This window comes from Enoplosus armatus, chromosome 12 (assembly GCF_043641665.1).
Source record: "Enoplosus armatus isolate fEnoArm2 chromosome 12, fEnoArm2.hap1, whole genome shotgun sequence".
Classification (NCBI taxonomy): domain Eukaryota; kingdom Metazoa; phylum Chordata; class Actinopteri; order Centrarchiformes; family Enoplosidae; genus Enoplosus; species Enoplosus armatus.
The window spans coordinates 24,138,499-24,159,326 of NC_092191.1; the positions used below are offsets into that span (position 1 = coordinate 24,138,499).

General features: G+C 41.6%; 1 protein-coding gene across 1 annotated transcript in view; it reads left to right on the plus strand.

The window, feature by feature from the left end:
• The window catches only part of LOC139294077 (heterogeneous nuclear ribonucleoprotein L-like), a 44,379-nt gene that overhangs the window by 14,420 nt on the left and 9,131 nt on the right, over positions 1–20,828 (plus strand). The window contains exons 2-7 of the mRNA XM_070915856.1: positions 3,119–3,237; positions 6,821–6,930; positions 7,025–7,152; positions 7,987–8,072; positions 8,165–8,261; positions 13,543–13,615. Of these exons, the coding sequence (XP_070771957.1) occupies positions 3,119–3,237; positions 6,821–6,930; positions 7,025–7,152; positions 7,987–8,072; positions 8,165–8,261; positions 13,543–13,615 (613 nt within the window). The remainder of the gene's footprint in view (positions 1–3,118; positions 3,238–6,820; positions 6,931–7,024; positions 7,153–7,986; positions 8,073–8,164; positions 8,262–13,542; positions 13,616–20,828) is intronic.

Consider the following 20,828-nt stretch of genomic DNA (forward strand, 5'->3'; position numbering starts at 1 on the left):
ACTGTGACGTCACCGTGCAACTGACACACCTGCAGTACACTGCAGCAAAGTGAGACCTTAAACCACTGGAGGTTTGCGAAAACAAGATTTTCTACAAATGTGTCTGTGTGCTAGTGTGCATTAACCATGTCATCCTGGGCGGGGTAGACCCCACCTGTCATCATAGAGACAAGACTAGACTAAAATAAAAAACTGGTCTGTTTTAAGATTAAGATCTGTTTGGGATCATAATACATCCAGGGCCGACACTCACTTATCCTGAAGGCTAAACATGTCCTGTGTATTGATTAATGAATAGGGCCCATTTAAGATCGCCTGGGTTTGGATGTAAGGAATCAGGATGGAGAAAAGAGGTTAAATAAAGGTATGCAACAACAGTAGAGATCAATAAAACTCAATGAAGGAAAAAAAAGATGTAGAGATAATAACCATGTCTGAGATTACAGCTGAATATATTCATATTAATCTACAGAAATCGGTATCAAACTACTCAATTTACAATGGTGGATAATGGACACCCTGTTAAGTAATGTGAATGCTCTGTGTCTCTCCTTTTTAAAAACCTGCACAATGGACATCCCAGCACTTTCATCTCAGGCCTCAATAACATCCTGAAAACATTTTCGAATGTTGCATTGAGAATGTTCTTTCTTTGTTATCATGTAACATTGTGGGAATGTTTTATAAAAGAACACTCTACAATCTGCTACCTCAACAATGTCCTCAAAACATTCTCAGAACGTTGCAGTTAAAACGTTATTTACCCTTAAATGATAAACATCCTTAAAATGGTCTTTGAACATTAGATTAAAACAGTTTCTTTAAAACATGGTTAGAACTTGTAGGTAACGTTAGCCAGTGTTGTGGGAACTTTCCCTGCTAGCCGGGGTGCCACGTGAAGAAATAATGCTAACGTGTCTGAAACAGAGAAGCCAGTCAACAGAGGGAAAAGTTAGTCTCATGCCATTTTTCCTCTCCAAACACTCAGATGAGCCATCTGCCTCTATAAATAGCCTAAAAGGAATGTCAATGTGAAAGAGAAGGACAAAAAAGAGGGAAGATGGGGGAAGGGATGAATGATAGAAGGAGAATGAGACAAGCAGATGAGGGAAGAGATTAAAGTTTAAAAGAGACAGAATATCTGACGGGGATGAACGAGATAAGAAGAAAAGATTAGAGAGAAGTGTGAGGGTTTGACTAGAATTCCCTTTCACATGTACTGTCTCTCTCTCTCCTGTCTTCATTTCCATGTCCTGAGTCTTCAAGAATACTCCATATTCATAAATGACAGTCCAAAACAGCCTTATTGAGTTGCAACGTGGGCCTTTGCCAGCACTGCTACTCTTGAGTGACCACTGATTTCCTGCTTGTCGTTGATGTCTTGTATTTATTCAAGCTGAAACACTGGGAGATTTGGAACTACTTCAAACTTCCACTAATTCATTTTCTTACAGACAGAATTCAATTGTTTTGCTAAGTAATTCTAAGCTGACTGGTTGGATGCGTAGTAGCTGCCTGATACATCCTTCAAACTGGTCTGGGAGGCTTTTCACTTGTAGAACTCTCCAGCAAAGATTTGGCACCAGCCTGGTGGTCCACTTAGCAACTGGCCGTGCAAAAATTATTAGCAACCAGAATGAAAAAGGGTTTTCTGAAGCTGTCTTTACACTGCTTACACTGGTTAATATACTCTCAGTGGCCACTTTATTAGGTACACCTACTATCTCGTGTCTTATACTGGATAGGACCCCCTTTTGCCCCCCAGAACAGCCTGGATCCTCGGTGGCATGGATTCAAAAAGATGTTGGAAACATTCCTTAGAGATTCTGCTCTGTGTTGACATGACTGCATCACACAGCTACTGCAGATCAGGGGCTCTGGGTTTTGATTCCTCTCTTCCAGCCGTTCTGATGAAGGTGGAACCCTCTGTAGAAGCCCTCGTTTGTACAGAGTCGATGTGATTGGCCAGTTCCGTGCTAGCTAACCTTGATTGGTTGTTTGATTCAGACTGGGTCCGGTTTTTGAAAAGACTAAATACATAGACTGTACATAAAGATGGACGACATCACAGCTCCCTGAAAATGAAGCCAAACCGTCTCGATCGCCCCCTGGTGGCTGGCTGCAGTATAGGTCATAAGACCCCCCCCCCCATGTGAGCGGATGGGACATGGGCCAAATTAAAAAAATCAAAGTACACATCAAATAAATTTTTCCAAAAGATTGTTTCTGTCATTAATAAGTTTGATTTTATTTATTTGTTGTTTGATGCTATAAAAACGGGGTGAAACGTCATGATTGACAGCTGGGATTGGCTTCATTTTTGTACAGTGGGAGGAGGTGGAGATGCGTCGGCCATCTTTATGTACAGTCTGACTAAATACAAAGGGGGCGGGTGCTCACAGACAGAGCCTTTCAATTAGATATTGTTAGTGACATGCAATCGTCAAAATTAGTTATTTCAACCAAAATTATAATTCAATAATATTGCCTACTGTAGCTTTAAATGTACTTTTACACAGATACACATCAGTCTTAAATCTTTCACAGTTAGAAATGCAACAGCAGTGAATTATTACACCACCACAGCCTTTAGCATCACTTAATCTGAATGTGCTCTCCACGTTATCCTGCTGCTGGCGGCAGACAGAAAACAGCGCTGCATTAAAGATGCGTTTGTGGGAGCGTGTTGTTTCAGGTCCTGGTGAGAAGATCAAGGGAGTCCAGCTTCAGTAGCAGATTACTGTTTGAAGGTTTATCAGATGCTAAAACACTGCACAGCTATTTATAGTGCTAGTGTATGTTATCTTTGGGACATTTATTTTATCCTCTTCCTAGACAATTGCAGTGGGAACAGTAGAATGATGTTGTTCATGTATCAGCCAGGAATATGGGAATATGCACATGTGCACTTGGATGTATTTAATTTAAACGCAGCACCTCGCTTCATGACATTGCATTTAATTGTGGCTTAAGTTGTGTCAGGTTCAACCTGCCCCATGACCCTGCAGATACCTTTGTGTGGGGACCTCAGGGATGCAAATGCAGCAAGCCGCAGATCAGCTTGATGTGAACACAGCCATAGTGTGTAACTGTGGCGGACTGTGTGTGTGTGTTGCAGGATAATGGCGAGGACTCCCATCGTATCTCTCCCAGCCCAGTGGTCCATGTCAGGGGTCTGTGTGAGGCCGTGGTGGAAGCAGACCTGATAGATGCCCTGGAGAAGTTTGGCCCCATATGGTGAGACAGCACACACGTGTGTGTGTGTGTGTGTGTGTGTGTGTGTGTGTGTGTGTGTGTGTGTGTGTGTGAGAGAGTTTGTGTGCTTGTGTGTGTGTGTGTGTGTTTGTGTGTGTGTGTGTGTGTGTGTGCGAAAGAGAGAGAAAGACAGAGCAACTGAGTCTTGTACACTGCTCAAAAAAATTAAAGGAACACTTTTAAGAGTATAGCATCAAGTTAATTAAACTTCTGGGATATTGATCTGGTCAGTTAAGTAGCAGAGGGGGCTGTTAATCAGTTTCAGCTGCTTTGGTGTTAATGAAATTAACAACAGGTGCACTAGAGGGGCAACAATGAGACGACCCCCAAAACAGGAATGGTTTTCCAGGTGGAGGCCACTGACATTTTTTCCCTCCTCATCTTTTCTGACTGTTTTTCACTAGATTTGCATTTGGCTAGGGTCAGTGTCACTACTGGTAGCATGAGGCCATACCTGGACCCTACAGAGGTTGCACAGGCAGTCCAACTCCTCCAGGATGGCACATCATTACGTGCCATTGCCAGAAGGTTTGCTGTGTCTCCCAGCACAGTCTCAAGAGCATGGAGGAGATTCCAGGAGACAGGCAGTTACTCTAGGAGAGCTGGACAGGGCCGTAGAAGGTCCTTAATCCATCAGCAGGACCGGTACCTGCTCCTTTGTGCAAGGAGGAACAGGATGAGCACTGCCAGAGCCCTACAAAATGACCTCCAGCAGGCCACTGGTGTGAATGTCTCTGACCAAACAATCAGAAACAGACTTCATGTGGGTGGCCTGAGGGCCCGACGTCCTCTAGTGGGCCCTGTGCTCACTGCCCGGCACCGTGGAGCTCGATTGGCATTTGCCATAGAACACCAGAATTGGCAGGCCCTGTGCTTTTCACAGATGAGAGCAGGTTCACCCTGAGCACGTGACAGACGTGAAAGTGTCTGGAGAAGCCGTGGAGAACGTTATGCTGCCTGTAACATCGTTCAGTTTGGTGGTGGCTCAGTGATGGTCTGGGGAGGCATATCCATGGAGGGACGCACAGACCTCTACAGGTTAGACAACAGCACCCTGACTACCATTAGGTATCAGGATGAAATCCTCAGACCCATTGTCAGACCCTACGCTGGTGCAGTGGGTCCTGGGTTCCTCCTGGTGCACGACAATGCCTGGCCTCATGTGGCGAGAGTATGCAGGCAGTTCCTGAAGGATGAAGGAATTGATACCATTGACTGGCCCCCACGCTCGCCTGACCTGAATCCAATAGAACACCTCTGGGACATTGTGTTTCGGTCCATCTGACGCCGCCAGGTTGCTCCTCAGACTGTCCAGAAGCTCAGTGATGCCCTGGTCCAGATCTGGGAGGAGATACCCCAGGACACCATCCGTCGTCTCATTAGGAGCATGCCCCGATGTTGTCAGCACGTGGGGGCAATACACAGTACTGAGTACCATTTTGAGTTTCTGCAATGGAATTTCAGCAAAATGGACTAGCCTGCCGCGTCATTTTTTCACTTTGATTTTCGGGGTGTCTTTGAATTCAGCCCTCTGTAGGTTGATAATTTTCATTTCCATCAAACGATGTGGCATCCTTTCGTTCCTAACACATTACACAGTCCATATCAGTATAGATATTAAGATTAAGATTAAGATTAAGATAGACTTTATTAATCCCACAGCGGGGAAATCACAGCAGACAAGCACTGTGTCAATAATAATTAGAAGTATTTTTTACAAAAGAAAAGCAATATACAAATAATAATTACAGATATATAATATCCAGCATGATTTTTTTCCCATTGAGATCTGATGTGTTTTCAAAGTGTTCCTTTAATTGTTTTGAGCAGTGTATATATATTACATTACTTGTACATATATATTAGTCTTGCTAGAGCAAACATACAGCCATGTCCCCCTAGTTCAGTCCGGAGGCCCCTGTGCTCAGCTGCTGAAACACAGTCAGAGACAAGTTAAGTCAAATTCACAGACAAAGTCTTGGCGAGGTGTCCAGGCCCATATCGGCACCAGAGAGAAGAAAAGGATACTGGCAGGGCTCTACAGTTTGAGCATTTCACTTGCATATGAAAGGGAACACAGGTGCAAGTGACTCATAGTTCTGATACTCAGGTTGGCAAAATACACTGGATTTACTCTGTGGCTCACAAATCTGTTATCAGATCTCTTATCTCACCTCCCTCCTCCTAATTAGCAAAGATTCATGAACACATTCAGGTTAGCAGGCTGTTCATTTTTATCTGGCATGGATAGGGATGCTAAGATAAAAATGTACTATTTAGACTATTTGGACTATTTAGAATGTCAAATATATATATTTTTTTAAAGAAAGGGTTTATTTTTACATGTGCTCGCTGGAGTGGCCAGGCCTCTCATACAGGTGTCCACCTCTGCCTCCCGGTCATTAGCTTGATGAGGGGTGCTGTTGCCGTCTCTCAGGAGCAACATCGTGGCTATAAATAATAAAAGAAATTTCATTGTTTAACTGATAGTATTAATTGGCCAAAATTCTTATTGCCGGTTAACGGTTAATTATTAACATCCCTAGCATGGAGCATAGCTTTCAGTGGTCAAAAATGACAAATGTCGCCACTATAGCAGATTATATCAGCTGTCGCTAATGATAGTTAAAGGGAAATTCCTGTATTTTTAAACCTGGGCCCTATTTATTATTTTTATTTATTTATTTATTTTAACCAATTTTGGGTGTCTAAATGAGTAATAGCAGCTGGGCGTGAAATTCCCAGTTCAACTTTTACTCATATCATATGATTATAATTTAAGTTGATCAATTTAATAATCCTACAAAAAATACAAAGCATGACAGAATACATTCCAAGTACTTTTTTCCCCATCATTGTGGTCCTTAATGTAGAGAGAGCAAAGATGCAGTTGAGTCCGGGTGAGTAGGTGACATCATACTACTACATCTGCTATATAAATACCTATATCATCATCAATAACATCAAGTCAAACAACAGAAATCACAAATTATAACTTGGATGTTATACGTTTCCCACAAGCACCTCACTCACCACCATGACTTCACTTGAACATTGTATTTCTTGTTTGTCTTTTGTTAGTGTTCTGCATAGACTAACATGAACATTTGAACGTGAATATTTATCAGGGACACATGAAGTGATTGGTGTAATAACCTGCGGAGACTTTCAGTAGCTTTAGTGTAAAAGGGTAGTTACACGTGCTGAATAATTGAAGTATACATTTTGTGATACTGCAGTTTCCACTCTAAACGACTCCTTCTCCATTATTTACACTCCCTGCATGGTGCAGTATTCATTAACCTCTCATTCGTCTGAATGCACCTGCAGGGATCACATTGTTTCGTCATTCATTACTTTTGTCTTTAATGGAAAGAAGGCAGGTAATTCCTTTACCTCCTCTGTTGAGAATTTGAGTACTGGGACTGAAACACAATCAGCTGTTTTGAGGTGTTGGTTCTGCAGTACAGCTGGCAGAGGAGGTGATGTGTCCAGTGAAAGCCCATTAGGTGGGAAAGATTTGAATGAACAGCGTGTGTGTGTGTGTGTGTGTGTGTGTTCTCAGTTATGTGATGATGATGCCATTCAAGCGCCAGGCACTGGTGGAGTTCTCTGCGGTGGAGAGCGCTGACCGCTGTGTGTCATGTGGAGCCAAGGAGCCCGTATACATCGCAGGTTCGATTCCTAGGCTTTTCACTGTCAAGATTTACTTCATTGATTAGTTACACATGCTTGTATGTGTTCATATTTTCATCCATCTGTTCAATAGGCCAACAGGCGTACTTTAATTACTCCACATCCAAGAGAATCACCAGGCCGACCAATGCTGACAACCCCAACAGTGGCAACAAGGTCCTTCTGCTGTCCATACAGAACCCCCTCTACCCTATAACCACGGTAAACACACACACACATCTATGTGGACTTGTTTCTATCATATCTTTCGTAGAAGATGAGCTGACATTTGAATGGCTGATCATAGATCTGTAAAAAAAAATGTTAGATTAGAATGATAGATTATATAACAACCAAGCAAGTGGTTTAATAGTTTCTACTCTTTTTCTATTATGGTACCTTTTATGGGTTGGATTTCAGATTATTTAACATCTTTGGGTTCACACATTCATGTGAAGATGTTAAGAATCAAGGCAAACTCAATCCATCCAAAAACGCTTGCCAATTTCACCACTCGCTACCAAGTTTCAGTCAGTTTTTGACTACATGCTTCATAAAGTGTGTCACTGGATGAGGGAGGGCTTTACAAAAAATGTTCTTAGGAAATCCAAAATGATACAAAATTGAATTTGGCAGAGTTTTCTGTTTGACACACTGACATTTGACATTTCAAGGTTACTTGTTGTAGCATCATCAAAGGTTGACTGAAAGTTTCTTTCTGTACGCTGTGTGTGGTGTGAGTATTACAATGTGGTATGAGGTACTTTTTGGGACAAGAGTAATGAAACAAACACAGTACTTTATGCTTGAAACTCTCTTGAGGTGTGTTTGCATTATCTGGGAGTGAATCGCTGATTTACTGAATGTCAGCAAACCAAAAATAGTTTGTCAAGAATATGAGTTTTGAGTCTTAGAGAAGAATTCACCAGACCCCAGAAAAAGACCACATGGCCTGAGCGCCTCATGCAGGTTAGGACAAACTGCAGCATCAGAAACCTTTTCAATTGTGCTGAATGTTGAATTTCTTTCTTTCTTTCTTTGCTTTTTTTGGTCCAGGATGTTCTGTACACAGTGTGTAACCCCATCGGCAGTGTGCTGAGGATCGTCATCTTTAAACGAAATGGAATCCAGGCCATGGTGGAGTATCCTTACTGAGTGTGTGAGCATGTGTGTCTTTCCATGCTGTGTGCTGGAATGTGCCAGTGTCCTCTCCTTGACCCCATGGCTCCTCCAGGTTTGAGTCCGTTCAGTGTGCTCAGAAGGCCAAAGCTGCTCTGAACGGAGCCGACATCTACGCTGGCTGCTGTACACTCAAGATTGAATACGCAAGGGTGAGAGACACAAAACACAGCAGCGAGTCACAAGCCTGGTGTCATTCTATAATGTTGATATTAGCACTGGTGTGCTGCGATTGCAGGGTTCCCTCCAGGACATTACAGACAGAAATGAAATTGTAGGTTTTTGTAGGTCCCACAAAACAAATGGTGTGACTTTGACAGTGGGCCTCATTCAGCAACATTCTCTTAAATGTCTCTTATATTTTCTCTTAATTTCCTGTTAAGAGAAAAAATAAGAGAAGTCCAACTACAGATGCACCAAACATTCTTAACCATCGAAATCTGCTCTTACCCAGGTATGCTGGATGATGAATCCCACTTGATGATAAATTGGAGGCGCGTGTCCAATTGTTTGTTATTAGCATAGGTAACGCCCCCCTAAACTCTACATAAGGGCAGGTGTTGTGCTGTGTGCAAATACTCATGCCCAAGAATTGGAGAGATGCCACCAAAAAAGGCTGTAAGAAGAAGAAGAAGAAGAAGAAGAAGAAGAGCCTCAGCAGTAGTGAAATCGAGCTACTGTTCAATAAACTTAAAGAGGAGGTATTATGCTAATTTCCAGCTCTACATCTTTATTTTGTGTCTCCACTAGAGCAGCTTTGCATGATTCACAGATCAAATAAATCCTTCTTCATCTTATTCTGGCCCTTCATGCAGCCCCTCAGTTCACCCACTGTCTGACACAAGCCGTTTGAGCTCCTGTCTCTTCAATGCCCGCCTCCCTAAAAGCCCACTTTCCTCTGATTGGCCGGCTCCCTGCAGAGGGGGACGCCTCTGAGCCCTGAGCACAGTGCACCGCTTCATACTCGAGCCACTGTGGTCGACTGCATGACAGCAACAGGACATTTCCGAGAGTCAGAAGGTTAAAGTCAGCTAACTAAGAACATAGATATACATCTATGGCTAAGAGGACTACTAGATGCGCAGCTAACTAGCGAACGGCAGCTACAGTTAGCAGTAGTTAACGATCCCTTTAGCAACAAGTAAAGCCATCTGTCCGTCAAGAAACTTCCTACCTACCTACCTCCTTTCCATCACAACAGAAAAAGCTCTTTCTGTGAGACACTGAACAACCTGAGTATTAGTTAAGAGTAGTCCTGAGCAGAGCAGCCCAACAACTTAGACAGACGGAGCGGGTGGATGAGCGGCCCTCTACTTCGTGGGCGTGCTGTCACTGCTGTGGCCTGAGCAGATGACCATCTGAGGAAATCCGGGATGTATTTTGCAATGCGTCTCACAGAAGTAAGACACAAAAAGCGAAGGGAGCATTCTGAGCAGTCTGAAGACTGAGCTTTTGGCTCACAGGGATCACTTTTACATACGTTCTCCTCATTATTTGGCAACTTTGTAGACGTTTAATAGGAATATCCAACATTGTAACACTGTATATGACAGAAAATAAGGAAAAGCATAATAGGTCCTCTTTAAACAAAGTAAACGTGATTTTTCCAGAGCGTCATTACTGCGTTACAAGAACATCAAAACATTTGTGATGCTGTAAATGCCGTGTCAGCAGAGGGACGCGCAGTAACTGAAATTAAAAGGGTGTGACATGAAAATGGAAGATAAAAAACGCATTGCCCAAGCCAAGCGCTTTTATAGTCTTAATTGGGATCAGTGGACCAATAGTATTTCTTTATCCCAGGAATTTAATAATCCAATCATGATAATTACTCACATACATATGCAGCACAACGTAATCCTCAAATGTAAAACTTTGTTGCCTTGTTTCCTTGCGTTGAACAAACAATTTGTGGACTCTGAAAGCGAGACGTTTTTTTATCTTATCTTTGTAAGTTTTCTCTTAAGACAAGAGCAAAAATAAGAAAACACTGGTGAATCCCAGAAATCGATGGGTACTAACAAAACTAGAACAAATCGTGGATATGAACAAAAGTGGAAGACTTCTTTGTATAGTGCTTCCTGCATGAGGCCCATTGTTCTTTAAGTGGTAAAAAGCGTTTAGAATTTGTGCTGCACAATTAAATCAAAGATTACCCCCTAGATTATTAGCCACAGACTTAATGGGGGGTAAGATTGCCAGTGAAATGAGGATCTCTGGTTTGGACTCTTCCCTGATAACAAAAAATGCAATGTACAAGATTGTGGACAGGGTTCAGATCATGAGATATAGAGCTGTGAATCATGCAAAGCTGCTCTAGTGGAAACCCAACATAAAAATATAGAGCTGAAATGAGCAGAATACGGGACCTTTAAATGTCAGTCAACCAACTCCCCAAGAAAGAGAGAGTGTGTATGGACAGAAGGAGAGAAGTGAAACTGAAACTTCATTTGGTTATCATGTGATTCAGTGTAATTCTGTGGTTCATCAGTGTATGGATCTGCACTGCTACCAGAGAGATGAGATGAACACTTGACAACTGTAAACGGGTACAAAGTGGGCCAGTTCAGCCATGCTATACACGCCTCCCCTGTATAAAAGGGGTTTGAGCCAGCTACAGACATTTGCCCTCAAAAACACAAAATAAGAAAATAAAATGTATTTTCCTTCTTGACTTTGCAACGTGCCGCTTTGATTGCGATAGATGGATCGCTGTCATCCTCTGAGCAGAGTCAGATGCACCTTTTTTGACAAAATTCTTTCAGGAACTAAACTAATCAACTAAATCAGGAAATATAAGTTCCTTTTACAAAATCCTGTTTGCATTACTAAAAATAGAGTGCGGCAGAAATGAGTCCTAAAACCTGGAAATGAGTTCGCATTCCTACACTTCCTCTTCCCTCGTCTGGAAGTCTATGAGTCTTTTGAATGGGTTTTTGGTTAGATGCCTGAAATAAGGTCTGTGGTTAACACAAGCTTAAGAGATTTCAATGTTTTGTTTTACGACATAAAATACGACAAGCTTTTACATGTCTTACAAAAGGTGGTTACTAACAAGTGGCTAAATGAGACTACAGAGGTTGTCGCGGACATTAACGTCTTCATGCCGAACACGGAAAGTAATTTACTCACTAGTCCGCCTTTACAGCCTTGTTGTGTTTATACTCTATATCTATCTATATTCTCTTAAAAGTTAAGCTCAGTGGTGGTGACGTTGAAGTAATGCGACCGTGGTGGACTTCCTTTATAGCCTAACATTAGCTTTTTACTTCTGGTGATTCCATTTACACTTCAAAAATCATAAAAGTGGTGTTCATTAGTGAAGCTTATCTTGCTGAACAAAACGTGTAAGTATCATAAACGTTTGTTTGCCACAGAGCTTATTTTCTGCAATAATCCAAAATCCCATGGGAGAATCCCACTTGCTTTTTGTCGAGGGAACCAGGGCGATGCTAACTTTTGGGTTTGCCTAAAAAAATCAATGCAATACCATATTCACACAGCGGCCATTTTCCTCTGACATCACGCTCAGGTTGGGAGGCTCAAATGCTGTTATCATGTACTGCTGTGTTTCAGGTTTTCAGTTGTATTGTTATGATTGCTAACTTCTGGGTTGGCCTACAGAAATATGCAACACTCTATAGGCTAATTGGTGCGATAGCAGATAAAAAACCAATGGTGTTGTTTGAGACGTAATTTTTACATGAGGAAACGGCAACACAGCGTATGTATCGAATGAATGTAAAGGAGATGCAGAGGGTGAAAAAGGAGACCAAAAACTGGGGCTGCCCCTAAAGTAGACAATCTGCTGAGTGTTGCCGATGTTTTTCATTTCTGCTTCCAAATATGCAGCCACGATGGATCAATTAGCAAATTAAGTTTTGTTTGCTCATGTTCTCTTGCTTGCACACACTCTATCTCCATCTCGCTCATGGGGAATTCCTGCTACGTATCGTTTTGTTTTTAATATCAATAAACATGCCAAGAAATGTCCACCTCTGGTGTTACTATTGATACTAGTTGAGTTTAAGAATCTAGGTGAGACCTTTTGTTGCATGTCATCCCCCATCTCTCCACTGCCACTATATAACGAAGGCAAAATAATTAAAAAGTAGTAACAGCCAGAGCCTGTGTAAATTAATTATGGTGTACACAAGTTGTAGCAGCCAGTGTTCATGTTTGACCAATTTACCACCAAAAAGGTCTACTACAAGTAGCAATTATAGGGCTTGCACTTGGCAGTTTGAGGATACATGTTGTTGTTTTTTGTTGTTTTTGCATAAGAAAAGAAATAACTTGATGTATTACATTTAATGCCAAATCATTATCATAATAACTAGTGACAAATTGATTAAATTGGTACCATTGAACTTCAATTAAATGCTTATTTGAAAGGAAAGGGACCCCTAAAAGCTACAGTGTAATTCGAACACTGAACACATCCGTCAGTCATCATGCACCATCATACACACAAAAACAAGTGTAGGTTGTTGCTTCAAACTGTTTCTGGAACATTTCACAGTTTGTCAGTCTTGATGGAAGTTTAATAAGGGCCACGTTTTGACAATTTCACAATTATTGGCTATTAAAAAAAAATAAATAAATCAGAATCTGAAGCTCAGGTCTAAAAAATAATTCTTCAAAAGGTCTTTTACCTGTGCAGCCTTCTCTCTCTCTCTCTCTCTCTCTCTCTCTCTCTCTCTCTCTCTCATGTGATTATGATTAAGTTAATGCAACCCCTTGGATAAGGTTAAATAATCTTAAATCTTAAATAATAAATATACTGTAAATGCTAATTTACAGTCTGAGATGACGCGGCCATATTGGGAATCAGACTGGCGGTTCCATTCTGACGCTCTTCTGCCCTAGAGAGCCTCGCTTACACTTTGCGGCATTCATGCAACAACAAAGTGGCAGAAAAACACGAGTTAACTATTGTATATACAATATCAACATAATCAAGTGCAGGTGGAATGGTAGATTGATGTTTCTGTGCAGAAATGTGCATGTGTTTTTGACATTCAATTTGCATGTGAAAGTCAGTCAGGTGTTCCACATGGCTCTGTTATCTAGCCAGACTCCTATCATACTACATATAGCATTCAAAAATGTCAGTTTGAGTATCCTGGAGGGTTAGGGTATGGGCTTTGGGCAGGATTCTCTTCTATTTTCTTGAAAACAGTGTACCTTTTTTTTTGTTTTTGCTTTTTTCAACAGACGAGCGCATGCTGATTGACAGAGATTTGAAATGTAGGTTTGCAATGTCAACATTTAGAGAAGAGCCTGTTACGTATGAAATTGTGTCATCTGCATAAAATAGTACCGTACAATGTGGAGTGGCAGAGATGATGTTCTTTATATATACAGTGAGCAGATCTAACTGTGATACATTTGAGTGGATCCTGATTCATTTTTTCATCTTTGTGTGAACAGCCAACGCGTCTGAACGTGATTAAGAACGACAACGAGAGCTGGGACTACACTAAACCATACCTGGTCAGACGAGGTAAGACATACACCATCTCCTTCTTTCTCTCTTTCTCTTTTGTCTCTATTTCTTATTACTCTAAAGTCAGACTATGACCACTGGAGCTTTTGGGATGACCCTATTATTTACAATATGGGAGATCCTGTGATGTGGAAGGTAGGACTCTGTTTTTAGTCTGAATTCTCTGCAGTGGCACATTTCCCTCCACTGCAGCCAGCCTTGATTCACGTTACACCGATAGATGAAAGCGGTCTAGTTTTCGCAGTAATTTGCAAAACTGAGTCCAGATCTTCAGTCATTATGGGTCAGTCTCCAACTGTGGATTAAGATTGTAGTCATAAACAGTTTGGACCGTAGACCTCCATCACACCGAGACTCCTCCGCCTCCCGTCTCTCCATCTCCAATCAAAACACTCTCACACCAGCCAATCACCGGCCTCTCACAAGCCTGCACCCCTGCTTACCATGAGGAGCGAGAGAGAAACATTGAGGGAGAGAGAGAGATGGACGTCAGGCTGACCATGCACAGCAGCTTTCTTCCATCTTCACCTTCTGCAACCCAGCAAAAAGAGAGAGAGAGGGAGAAACAGAGATGGATCTCACTCCTGCTGACCACCATGCAGCTGCTGCTTCAACATGCCCAGGAGGCCTCAGCCCCTCCTCTGTCTGCAGGACTCCAGTAGCACCTCCTCCTATCTAGTTTTTAATGTTCTCTTCTGTCTGGAGAAGGAGTCTCGCATGGCCTGATGTCTGGTCCACACAGTGTGTTGAGCTCTTCAGAGCCTCTAGAGTCTAGATCAGTGGTTCCCAACCTGGGGGTCCCGACCCCCATCAGGGGTCGCCAAATCTCTACAGGGGTTGGTGATTGATTTTAAGATCACCACCCCCCTTGATTTTAAGAATTTTTATGTTTATAGAATATAATATACATGCATTTAATTAAAATCTGTGAAGAAGATAACTCAATGTAAAGGTTATTTTGGAAGTTTATATCTTTACTTATTTATTATAAAGCCAGACAGCTTGGACTATTAAAACGTATGTATGATAGTGAAATTAAAAGAGAATCATAAAACTGACATAGAATTGTGTTCATAAAAATATAAAGAAAAATTGTCTGATACATTGCAATATCCACAGGAAATTTTATACAAATTGCTAGTTTTACACAAACTGAGGCAGGTATTTAGTTTCCCTATTTGGGTTGGGGGGGGGGGGGGGGGGGGTCGTCCAATGTATATACAATGGTAAAATAGGGGTCCCACAAGAAAAATGTTGGGAAGCACTGGTCTAGATTTTACTCTCACTGGTTCTTTAATGACGATCATGCGGGTCTTCCAGCAAACAAGTGAAAATGTACTGTATTCCCTAAACTGCCTTTTTCTTATTTGTTTCCACTGCAAAATCTGATTTAAGAAAAAAAAAAAAAAGATGTTTCTGGTTAAACGCTCAGCATTGTGGACCAGACTGAACATGCCGATAGTCAGAAGTCTGGCTATGCGAGTCTATAGTATAAAAGTCTTTTTTTACTCCATCTGAATTAGGGCTGTCACGATTCTCATTAGGCCTTTATTGCGGCACAACAAATCACAATAATGATAACACTGTACTATAAATAACATGATAATATTAAGAACCAAGAACCACAACAATTGTTACTTAACTTTTCATTGACCATTTCATCGCCAAATTCAAAAGGACATCCTCTTTTGTGCAAACAGAGAACAAACCACAGAAAACCTGCGGAATAAAAGAAGTGTGTGAGCCACCCTGTCAACGACAAAGAAACTGCAGCTTTGCTATTCGGTACAAAATAATACAGTACAATGATGTTATTTGATTGGATTTATTGAAAAAAACACAGCAGTCCAACCATGGTCCTTAGACAGAAAACATGTAACATTGAATTAAACAATAATCTTTAAAGCATGGCTACATCAGTGCAAAAATACAATTTCACCTGATCTGACTTGACTCCCTCTTGTTTTTTTCGTTTGTTTATCACTCTGATATTTTATGGAAGGCCGTTCTGCTAAACTAATGTAACACCAGGTTGTTGGATGCAATATGAGAAAGAAAAGCTGATTTTCAGCTGGAGTGCAGCAGGGTGCTGGCTGCAGAGGATGGTTAGTGAGGTCAGATGTTTCCTCTGGGTCCACACTCACCTTCAGTGATGCGTGACGGATCGATGTTTGAGAAAAATAAAACACAAATTCAAGCAAGTTTGAAAAGTAACTGTACTGTTTGACTAAATTGACGCAATGCTATTATTTATACGTTATAATGGTGAAAACCAGTATATATCGTGACACCCCTAATCTGAATCCCCTCATTACTCTAGCTGTACATTCAGACAAGTGCGTGGATGTGCGTTGAGACTCATTGGAATGTATCGTGTCTTGTTTATAACTAAGCCAAACAACCTACTGTAATATGACCAATCAGTGTAATCTATGCACGGTCCTGTGTACAGTGAACTGCTATAAATGCTGCATTCTTTGTACTTTATCTGGTGTGTAACTGAGGATTCTTTCTGAAGAGTCTGAAACTGTGTGATGAGATCAATGTTTGGGGGTCAGTTCATTCTTCATTCAATCAATTCAGGAAATCAGATGAACTTACAGACAAACATGAATGAAAATATATGTGACATCGGAAGGTTCTTTGTAGTCAAACTATTAAAAACTGCTGCACTTTTCTCTTTCACATTCTTGTCTCTCGCTAGCGGCGATGTCAAGGACGGTGATGACACTGTCCATGTTTCTAACCAACTCTGGTCCAGAGCACTATATCTATCACCAAAATAGTGTGAAGCCAGTAGTAGGACTGTGCATGTGCGTCCTCGTGCACGAGATAAACAAAACACAACAGAAGGCTTCACAGGGAACATTTAGGGATGGGATATTGCAGGGTCTATGATGAACACTGGAGCCTGTCGGACTCACTAATGCAGACAAATGCAGTTTCACAATGATTCATGAAATGATTGATAGCACTGTGAACTGATCCCAACTCTATTTATAGATGAAATATTCACTAAATAAATGCGTATCTACTGTGTTATATGTTTTCAATGGAGGCACATTGCAAGGACACAGACGGGACCAAGTCCTGACTGAACATTATCTTTTAAGCTGTTGTGGGAATCACACTGTAAAATGAAAGCTCATCACAGACAGAAAGGAGGGGGGAAGGTAAATGGTAAATGATCTCACTTATATAGCGCTTTTCAACCTTCATGGTTCCCAAAGCGCTTTACAGCGAAGTCTCATTCGTCCATTCACTCACACATTCACACAGCGATGGCGACCGAGCTGCCATGCAAGGTGCTGGTCTCCATCGGGAGCAGCTTAGGGTTCAGTGTCTTGCTCAAGGACACTTCGACATGACGGGGGGGAGCCGGGGATCAAACCCCCAACCAATAGCCTGATACTATTTAATAAAAGGATCAGGACCCCCCCCCCCCCCAATGTTGTGATCACTAGACTAGACTTCAGGAACAATACATGTTCAAGCAGTCGTGTAAAACAGTAACAGGCTTCTCCTGCTGCCCTTTAGTCTTGTCTGGTGATGCTGAAGAGTGGCCTTATGATCTTTACTCCCGTTACTGAAACGTTTTCATTGTCTGAACTACAAAGACATTCTCATCAGGCACCTTTTCTCTCTCTCTCTCTCGCTGTTCGGCTAGTCTCTCTCACTCTGCTTCTTTTCCATTATACTTGCACAAACCTGGTGCGGTTTTATTTCAGTGAGGACAAACACAAATGTGGCTGTTTGAAACGGTGTCTGCAAATCCTTAGTTAATATCCCATCTTAGACCATCACTTTTTAAGGATGAACTGAAACATTTCTCAGATGTTTTGTTCAAATTTGTGTGTAGACCTGTTGTTCAGTTATTCCTTTCCTTCATTTCCTCCCCCCCCCCACACTCTATATGTTTGCACTCCTTTCTACTTTGTGCTGCAACTGCTGCACAACAGTTTCCATCGGGATAAATAAAGATCTATCTTATCTTAAAGTTGTTAAGCAGTACGTTGTTGTCAGAATTTTCCCTTCCGTACACCATATTCCATCTATATACCATTTTCCTCTGACGTCACGCTCAGGGTAGGAAGCTCGAATGCTGTTATCATGCCGTACTGCTGTGATCCAGGTTGCAAGTCGTATAAACGTAAGGAAGGTTCAAGGTAAAACAACAGAGGCACATCAACCACTTCCTAGCTTTCATTACCATTTAAATATGTTGTTTACCTTGAAATATGGCCCAATGTCCCTCCAGGTTTTTCACTTATCTATTGTCTTTTCAGTGGCTGATCAAATGGGAAGCAGTGAAACGATAACGATTTGTCAGATTGCCTACAATCATACGACTTAAAACCTGAAACACTGAGCGTGACGTCAGAGGAAAATGGCTCAATGGGATTTTTCCATGGGATTTTGGATTATTGCAGAAGATAAAGTTTATGATACTTTTGACACACCACTTCTAGGATTTTTGAAGCGTAAATGGAATCACCAGAAGTAAAAAGCTAACGTTAGGCTATAAAGGAACTACACCACGGTCGCATTACTTCGTCACCACCACTAAGCTCAACTTTTAAGACAATTTAGATAGATATAGATATATAGACAGATAGATATAGTGTATTAAGACAACGAGGCTGTAAAGGCGGACTAGTGAGTAGATGACTTTCCGTGTTTAATGTCCCCGACAATCTCTGTAGTCTCATTTAGCCGCTTGTTAGCAACCACCTTTTTTAAGACACGTAAAAGCTTCAAAATTCACGAGTGAGGGTATCTACTGACGTATTTTATGTCATAGAACAAAAGATTGAAAACTCTTAAGCTTGTGTTAACCACAGACCTTATTTCAGGCATCTAACCAAAAACCCATTCAAATAACCCATTGACCTCCAGACGAGGGAACAGGAAGTGTAAAAATGCGAGCTCATTTCCGGGTTTTAGGACTCATTCCTGCAGCACTCTATTATAAGATTTTATAAAGGCACTACATTTGGTACTAAGAATTTAGAAAATATCTGAAAGAGAATAGGGACACAGCCAAAGAGTCAGAAATGTAGTTTATAGTAAAGGGATGAACACAGTTGTATAATGGACAGCCCTTCTAAAAGATACTATGTATTAAGTATTTTATGAGGCTTGTAATATTTCATGTTTTTATACTGTTGTCTAAGATGTTCGTGCTAACTTACTCACAGTGTAGAGGATCAAATAACAGGTCTCATCTCTTTGGTAATAGCTTTCACCCCGCCATGTCCCTCTTCTCCTCTCAGCTCATCCACCTTTCCCTCCACCTCTGTGCTAACCCTCTCATGCATGCTGCTACCTCTTCATCTTTTACACTCTTGTCGTCTTGTTTCTGCTAATCCTCCTCTTCCTCCTGTCACTTCCTTCTCGTCTTTCCTCCGACATACCCCCCCCCCCCCACTTCTCCCTCCTGCTCCTCAACAATCTGTTTATCCTCTTTCCTCCATCCACATCCTTCCTCTTTCACTTATTCCTTCCTTCTCTTTTTTTCTGTTTGCTGTTCAGCTCACATCCATTTTGTCCTCCCTTTGCCCTCCACAGCTTCCTTCCCTTCTCCTTCCCTTTTTTGTCACCCTCTCCTCTCTATTACTCTTCTCCTCCCCTTTTCTCCGTCTCCTGTCCTACTATCTCTTGTCATGTCATTGACATTAAGCCAACATTATCCACAGTGTGTGTGTGTGTGTGTGTGTGTGTGTGTGTTGAGGCATTGTAAGGCTCATGCTTCAGATCAGCTTTCACAAGGTCACGACTGAGGACAGAGAAGAAGCTTTAGTCAGTCATATAAACGCTGTCCTGCAGTCAGATACCAGTCTATAGGCACAGCAGGTCCGCTTGGGTCTACTGGGGTGCAAAGTGACTGTAGCTTGCTGTAGATTTGGTTCTTCTCTGTTGTGCTGGTAGTAATAACCTTCATGGAGCAGCTGCTGACTCCAGCTGGTAATGAATCAAACCTCCAGGGGTTGTGGTCTTAGAGAGGGATTTGCTTTGATTTCGTGGTTCATTAAACACTCATTGTGGGAGGTCACGTGATTCTCAAAACATAGTAACTATAAAAGTAAAAAAAGTAGTGGCAGTGAGGATGCATTAGATCTTTGAAAACATCACAAATAGTGAGCCAGGGTTTGTTTCTTTCTTTGTCATTACTTTTCTGTCTTTCTGTCACTGTCAGCTGCCAGCACCACAATCACTGATTTTAGTCTGCACGCTCTACTGGCCTTTTCACGTACTTAGTTTTGTCTGCACTACGCGTTTCCAGTGTGAACCCATTACAGACTGAAAAACATGTCAGAATTAGATTGCAAATGATACAAAACTTAAGTCGACAGGAAGTTGTAAGTGTGGTGGTGTTTGGCTAACAAAGCAATGGCTACTGTCAGTGATGAAGCAGCAGACAGAGAGTGCAAATTGAAAGTTGTATTAATGTGGTGGAAAGACCAAGTAAATATTTAGCTTGTCTTGATAAAGTTAAGACTGATCTCCGATTATTTCAGTCCTGGCCTTTGAAACTAGACACCAGTTCTGACCCAGGCAGGTCTTTGATGGAGCTCAGGGCTCATACTGAGGACACCAGCTATACAAATTATTCTCATCGTATAAATGTGGGATCAGTGTGGAACATCTCACCAGTGTAAAGCAGAGAAGGTCAGTTACTATTAGATCCTTGCTGTGTTGGAAGATTTAGGACGTATTACTCTCTACAGCCAGTGAGTGTTGGTAAGAATCAGCCGTTAAGTTAACAAACATATCAAAGTGAAAGAGGTTGAAGTCAACGTAACTGAAGGGTTTTTGTTTTGTGGCTTTGGAGATGTCTGAGTGGTTGCCTCTCAGACATGGGAGATGATAGCTTTTTGTGTTTGTGTTTGGGATCTGAGGTGGACTGAACAAGCAGAAATGCAACCTCATCCAGCGACAACATGGGGGTCGCATTTACATCTGCATTCTGCTTGTATGACTTCTTTGTTGTTGTCATTTATTTCCTACCTCCTCCTGCAGGACCTTGGCGTTCCTAGCATTTTCCTGTGCTGTTAGAGATGGTGACATATTTGTACTCATATCTAGTTATTTGTGTCACATCAGTCATTGGTACACATACAAAAGTCTTCTTTGCATATTTAACATTCCTGAATATCTCCGAAACTCAAGGACTCCCCATATTCAAGGAGGAGTGACGGCTCATGGTCTA